The sequence below is a fragment of the Chiloscyllium plagiosum genome, chromosome 18 (genome assembly GCF_004010195.1).
Source record: "Chiloscyllium plagiosum isolate BGI_BamShark_2017 chromosome 18, ASM401019v2, whole genome shotgun sequence".
NCBI classification, from domain to species: domain Eukaryota; kingdom Metazoa; phylum Chordata; class Chondrichthyes; order Orectolobiformes; family Hemiscylliidae; genus Chiloscyllium; species Chiloscyllium plagiosum.
In genome coordinates this window covers 29,005,340-29,012,336 of record NC_057727.1, presented here as the reverse complement: position 1 = coordinate 29,012,336, position 6,997 = coordinate 29,005,340, and the positions used below count along the sequence as shown (strand labels likewise).

Sequence of the window (6,997 nt, the reverse complement as noted above, 5' to 3'; positions counted from 1 at the left end):
GTGAGATGTTCAAAGTTTGTGCGAAGATTTGTAGCTCTGGTGCTCGTAGTTGTGGTACTGTTCGCCGAGTTGGAGGTTTTTGTTGCAAACGTTTCGTCCCCTGTCACGACAAGCAACATGAATTTGAGTGGGACAACACTACCATTATAGGGCAAGCCAGACAGAGAACAGCCAGGGAATTCCTAGAGGCATGGCATTCATCCACAAACTCCATCAACAAACACATCGACCTGGACCCAATATACCAACCACTACAGCGGACAGCTGAACTGACAACCGGAAGCGGCAGGGACAGACCACGATAAACACCGGAGGAAACATCAAAGAAGCGCTTTGCAGGAGGCTCCCAAGCACTGATGATGTCGCCTAGCCAGGGGACGAAACATTTGCAACAAAAACTTCCAGCTCGGCGAACAGAACCACAACAACGAGCACCCGAGCTACAAATCTTCGCACAAACTTTATTCTGAGTTTATGACTGCTGCACCTCCAACTCCTCCATGTCGCCTCCCCATCCAAGCTCATTCTCTGAGAAAATGACAGAGAACAATTCAAACTCAATTTCAAATCACACATCTCAAAGATCATTTGTAAAGTATACACTTTAACAAAATTAGTATTGTAATTAATTGTACATTTTGTCATTAAATAGCTTCAACACCATTAATCTGATTTAAGCATTATATTCTGAAATAATAAGCATTTCATGCAGATCCCCTACAACAAGAGCACCGTAGACTTCACATTTATTTTCAGACACATTTGAAGTAGCTTTTGTCAGTAACACTTATCTTCTGTTAAATAGGAGACCAGGATCATTTCCAGACCAAGGTTTGTGATGATTTCACAAGCCTGAAATGAGTCTTTGGCCATATTAGTGCAGATGTGGAGACTTAATTAAAGAGAATGGTAAATCTCTTAATTAGCAATTGCAATAAACTTCATCAAAAAATAGAAACATGCTGGAAGTACTCAGGAAGTCTGGCAGCATCTGTGAAGAGGACAATTGATGGAACATTTCAGGTTTGAGAAGTCACTATTCCAGCTTTTTCAGTTTTTAATTCATAGTTCTAGCATCTTTAAAACATTCCTCTTGCAATTTTACTTGATTTGGAATAAATTGTTGGAATTAGAAAAGTAGAAAATCAACAGTTTAGGACGATGATGTTTGTAGCCTGGCCAATATGGCACTGATCCATCATCAAGAATATTTATGTAACCATATTTATGTAAAGCCATCATGCACACACAAGGAAATGCAAAAAAATGCTTAGTATTGAGCTCTTACAGGATAAAAGGGAAAGTGGCTCTCTGAAAATTTGAGAAGTGTGCACATGTTGATAAGTATTCATTAGTTTTGTTTGAAAATGTTCTATACCTTCAATAAAATCATTTTGTCACAACTTTGTGCAGAGATTTAGTAAATGAAATGCATATGAAATTCAGAATAAGCTACTATGTCACTAAAGGCACGGTGGCACAGTGGTTAGCACTGCTGCCTCACAGTGCCAGAGACCCGGGTTCAATTCCCGCCTCAGGCGACTGACTGTGTGGAGTTTGCACGTTCTCCCAGTGTCTGCGTGGGTTTCCTCCGGGTGCTCCGGTTTCCTCCCACAGTCCAAAAAAGATGTGCAGGGTCAGGTGAATTGGCCATGCTAAATTGCCCGTAGTGTTTGGTAAGGGGTAATTGTAGGGGTATGGGTGGGTTTCGCTTCGGTGGGTCGGTGTGGACTTGTTGGGCCGAAGGGCCTGTTTCCACACTGTAATGTAATCTAATCTAATCTAAAAGGACAAATTGGGTTTGGTCTTCAAGTTTACCTGATGAGAAGATGAATATTATTTAAATGGAGAAAAACCTGCACGAAACTACAAGATTGAAGAATTTTGGAATCATCGTAAATAGATTATGAAAAACTAGTATCCAAGTTCAGCAAGTAATAAGAAAGGCAAATGGAGTGTTTTATTTCAAAGGGAGGTCTTGCTAAAACTATACAAGGCACTAATCAGACCATCGCTGAAATACTGTAAATGGTTTTGCTTCCCTTATCTACAGAAAGATGTACTCGAACTGAAGGCAGTCCAGAAAAAGTTCACTAGGTTGATTCCGGGTGGAGAGTCTGAATTAAAGTAGAAGTTGATTCAGTTGAGTCTGCACTCAGTGGAGTTTCGAAGAATCAGAGATAACCTTATTGACACATGGAAGATCAAGCCATGATCTCATTGAATGATGGAGTAGTATTCATGTGCTAAATGGCCAACTTCTACTCCTTCAGTTGGTGGTTTTATGGTTTGTGAAATGAAATCAATAACTGGTTTGGCTCCTATTCTATTTGTGAACCTAGTAATATGATTTGGTCAATGGAATTTGTGCCAAGAATAAATGTTTTTTTTTTAAGAGCTATTTTTCTTCAATTATATAAATTTGATGTTATAAATATTTAGTTTAATAAATTCGTTTTCAGCTGCATGTAATCAACTATGTTAGTTTACGTATTTCAGTGAAATCATGTTTGACTAATGTAACTAAATTTGTTGATGAAGTAATTGAGAATGCAATGAAGGAAAAACAAATCACATTGTTGGTTTTGATTTTAACAGAGGCTTTGATAAAGTTTCACATTAAAAAAACTCATGAACAAAATTGGGCCTCATGGAACAGAAGGGTCAATGTTAGGTGGATAAGAAAATTGGTTTATTAGTAGAAAAGAGTGAGACTTGGCAAATTGTTTTTTTCAGACTGAAAGATTATAGAAAATGGTGTTCACCAAGAATCAGTGCAAAGACCATATGAGTTTTGAGACATAATTGACTTGGGGATTGAAATTGAGTAAAATTTCAATATTTGCTGATCACATCAAACTTGGAGATGAGCAGAATGTGCAGACAAGTGACAAATGGAATTTAACGCAGATGTTTAAAGAGATCTGGATAGGGAAAGGCAATGTAAATTAAATAGTACAGGACTAAATAATGTAAAAGCATAGATGGACCTGGGGTTTCATGATCTTTCAAAGCAGTAGGAAGTCATCAACAAAACATAGATTCTTGAGATGCATAAAAAGATTTCATCAATTGGGCACAAAAACAGGGAAGTTATGCTGAATGATCACCATACTTCTGGAAGCAGATGAGAGTGCTTGAGAGGGTACCAAGAAGATTCATCAGAATGGTTCCATTGCTGAGAGCTACAGGGCTTAGGTTGTTCTTCTTGGAGTAAAAGTGATTACGGGGAGACTTGATAGAGGTACAAAGGTTATGACTAGCTTAGGTCAGGTAAAGATAGAAAAACTGCTCTCCTTAACTAATCGGATAAAGACGAAGGGAGACAGATTTTAGATTTTGAGCAAGTGATGCAGGGAGGAATTGAGAAAGAATTTTATTACGCAGTGAAAAATAATGACCTGGAACTCACTACCTACAAGCATAGTGGAAGCGGAAACGATGAATTATTATTTCAAAAGGAAATTAAATGTGCATCCGAGTGAAATAAACTTCCCAGGTTATCTAGATGTAGGGGATGGGATTACTTTCATTGGTTTGGATTGCTCCACAGAGCATGCCAGCTGTCCTCCTTCTGTGCCATAATTACTCTACTTAATGGAAACAATCAATCAGAGAGAGGTATATAGATACCTTCATCATGCATCTGAGAGTTGATGCTAGTTGCATTAGCATCTCCCATTTAATTGCACAACAATTAATCATTTTATCATCCTTACAGTGTAAAAGAGTGCAGTGCCAATATTTTCCCCTTTGATATTAGTTGAATATTTCAGACATACAATTTTTCCTCTTTGAAGCTTTGAGTCGTCATTCCCAACTTTGTTAGTTTACTTGCATATTTTATATCAATTTAGTGTTAATACTTGATCAATAACAATGGAATTTATCCAATTACATTGCAGACATGCCATCAACTTATATGGTTTTCGTATGCTAACATTACATCTGTGGCTTAGTTTAATTAACATCACGTTATATCCTGACAGTCACCAGAACCAGTGTGAGATCAGCTCAAGATGTAAGCATGACCTCAGATTAAAATAATCAGTTGTATCTCAGCGGCACAGTGGCTCAGTGGTTAGCACTGCTGCCTCACAGCACCAGGGTCCCAGGTTTGATTCCAGCCTTGGGTGACTGCCTGTGTGGAGTTTGCATATTCTCCCCATGTCTGTGTGGGTTTCCTCTGGGTGCTCCGGTTTCCTCCCACAGTCCAAAGACCTGCAGAGCAGGTGGAATGGCCATGCTATATTGCCCATAGTGTTAGGTGCATTAGTCAGAGGGGAAATGGGTCTGGGTGTGTTGCTCTTCAGAGGGTCTGTGTGGACTGGTTGGGCTGAAGGCCTGTTTCCACACTGTAGGGAATCTAATCACCTCAGTAAAAATCAACTTTTAAATTAAGATGTTTAGAAGTGTCTATATTGTTTAGTGGACATGCTGTCAGTTTCTTAAATTGCTAAATTGAAATCTTAAAAAAAAACAATAGCATTAGTAATTGGAGCTCTCTACATGCATTTGAACACACAAACAAAGCTCCTTGTATTGATACACAGCTGCAAGAAAGGGTGTAGAACTCCGGGATCGTACTTTGACTAAGCTGTCAAAGTATGTTTGTGTATGAAACTGGTGCTTGTAGCAAATGCTAGTTTAACAGACAGCACAATGACAGCAAATGGAACTAATATGCAATAAAATTAAAAAAGGTTGTTTTCTTGATATCAGAATCAGTTGTCTTTACCATCTTATAGAAACATCAATTCAAATACTGTAAATTGAATGGTTGACTCAAGATTGATTCTCCATATTTCTTCTTGAGACTTACAATTGAACGAAATTTTCGCACATGATTTGTAATGCAATTAAATGAGAGTTATTGTGCTCGAGAAAGAGTTTAGAAAATGACATGCAAGATTACCTTGTTTGCCTTCAGCCTGCCGATGTCAATTAAAGAATAAAGATCGAGAGAACCACAACATGGTTTACACTGTCCAATAATTTAAACTGGCCAGTGATAAGAGTTCATAGTGGATTATGTGTGTCATTCAGTGGGAAAAAAATCCAGAATAGGTGTACCATGCAGTCACCTATTGTGCAATTTTGGTGCCAAGAAGGAATAACTCCATCAGTTATCACACACAGCAACATTGGACCTTTGTTACCTTTAATACGATTTCAAATGTAAACATACTAGTGAAGACATAATCTGCATAACCTAGGATCTGTAAAGTAAGCAAATAGTTTAACCATTTTAGTTTTCTCAAGACTTCATTAAGGTAGTGAAGCAAACAACATATTACCTTGAACAGGATTTCAACAGTAAAGATCGCTGTAAAAGCATAGTCAAAGTAACCAAGAATCTGTAAAGGCAGAATATAAATGTTCAGAACAATCTGGAAATAAGTCACCAATGTAATAGGGAATTAATATATAGATTCCAGTGCTCTTGCCAGATGAAAGTTGAACAACCATTTTTCATGATAACAGGTACACTAACTGCCAGTCACCTTAAATGAAGAAGCAGCTCTGAAAGGAAAGTGACTTATCATGTGCACGTAATTCTGCAAATCCATAATTCTACTAACATTGTTTTAATGAAGAAAACAATAAAAATGTAAGTTCATCTTTTTATTACAACAATTTAGTAATTTAATCAATACATCTGTTTTTGTATAAATCAAATTAGCAAATAATTTGTCATTAATTAAAATATCAGTTAATAAGCATTACCCACCAAGGGCAATGCAACAATAACAAGTAGGGGAGCAGAGGAAAAGACTGAGGGGATTAAATTAAAATGGAGTCAGAAGTGGAAAATAATACACTCCAACTCCCATAGTGCCTACCTCTCTCTAAAGGCGTTGAGGGTGATGGTGGACGCCATGAATTCTCTCTCTTAGGATACCTGGGTATGACCATTGCTGCAGGAGAGGGTAAGTAGTCGAGAACTGTGGCCCCCTCCACAGCCTGCTACCTGGACCTGTTGTTGGCAACTTTGGCTAGGCCAGCAGCAGGCCCTTCAAGTTGTGGAATCCAATTTTTTTTTAATCCCTATTTCAATTCTGGTCAGAGATGTTATTACAAAAATGTTACCTCTGGAGCAATTGGGATTTGAACCCAAGCCTCCTGGTCCAGAGGTAGGGATACTACCATTGCACCACAAAAGTCTCATAACCTGCTCGCAATCAATTCTGGAGCTGGTCAGTCTGACCTGCATTTGTAACACCGACAAACTTCCTTTATTTTGAGGAAAATAGCAATGATATTTAGACAAAGATACTTAGATATAAATTAGAAAACACCAACAAAACACAATCTTCATTTACTCAGTGGTGGTGTGTCAAGCCTGGTGGTAGGATCTGATTTTGGAATCCAACTCTCAAAGGTAAAGTGGCTCTGTATGGGTTTGCTGCTGCCTTGTAGAAAAGAGGAGGCAGAAGATCAGAAAGCCAGGATTCTCAAGGCATAAGCAATGGTCAACTCACCAATATTATGGTAACAGGTTTGTTCTTTGAGAATAGCCTTTTGTCAAAAAATGTTCTACTACATAGACATGGCTTTATCACTCCACACATTGCATCCAACAGCTATGCATTAATGTACACTAAGATGTTTGATTTTGAAATTGCTAAAATTAGCTTCAGCCTCTCCCCAGCCCAAAGACAAGCTCTTCAAGGAGATTAACAAGTAGTTGATTGGAGGTGAATGTTGCCCTCGATCAGAGACATTGGGACATTAATGTGTCATACCAGAACCCACTATTTTCAACTTGCTGAAAATCAAGTACACGTTGTCAGCTGTGACAGAGTTGGTGCCAGCCTTGTCAGAGTCTGAAAGGAGTGGGCCTCCTGGCCAATCGCAGACACTTTAGCACAAAAATCTAGACTGACACTCCAGAGCAGTACTGAAATAGTGCTCTACTATCAGAGGTGCTGTTTTTCAGATGAAACATTAAATCAAGGCCTCATCTGTTCTTTTAGGTGGAAGTTAAAGATCCCTA

At 38.4% G+C, this 6,997-nt stretch overlaps 1 protein-coding gene across 12 annotated transcripts in view; it reads right to left on the bottom strand.

Annotated features, from left to right (window-relative positions):
• The window catches only part of LOC122559001 (voltage-dependent L-type calcium channel subunit alpha-1D-like), a 617,537-nt gene that overhangs the window by 227,583 nt on the left and 382,957 nt on the right, over nt 1-6,997 (bottom strand). For all 12 annotated transcript variants that reach the window (XM_043708064.1, XM_043708058.1, XM_043708060.1 and 9 more), the window contains exon 21: nt 5,298-5,357. In XM_043708064.1, the coding sequence (XP_043563999.1) occupies nt 5,298-5,357 (60 nt within the window). The remainder of the gene's footprint in view (nt 1-5,297; nt 5,358-6,997) is intronic.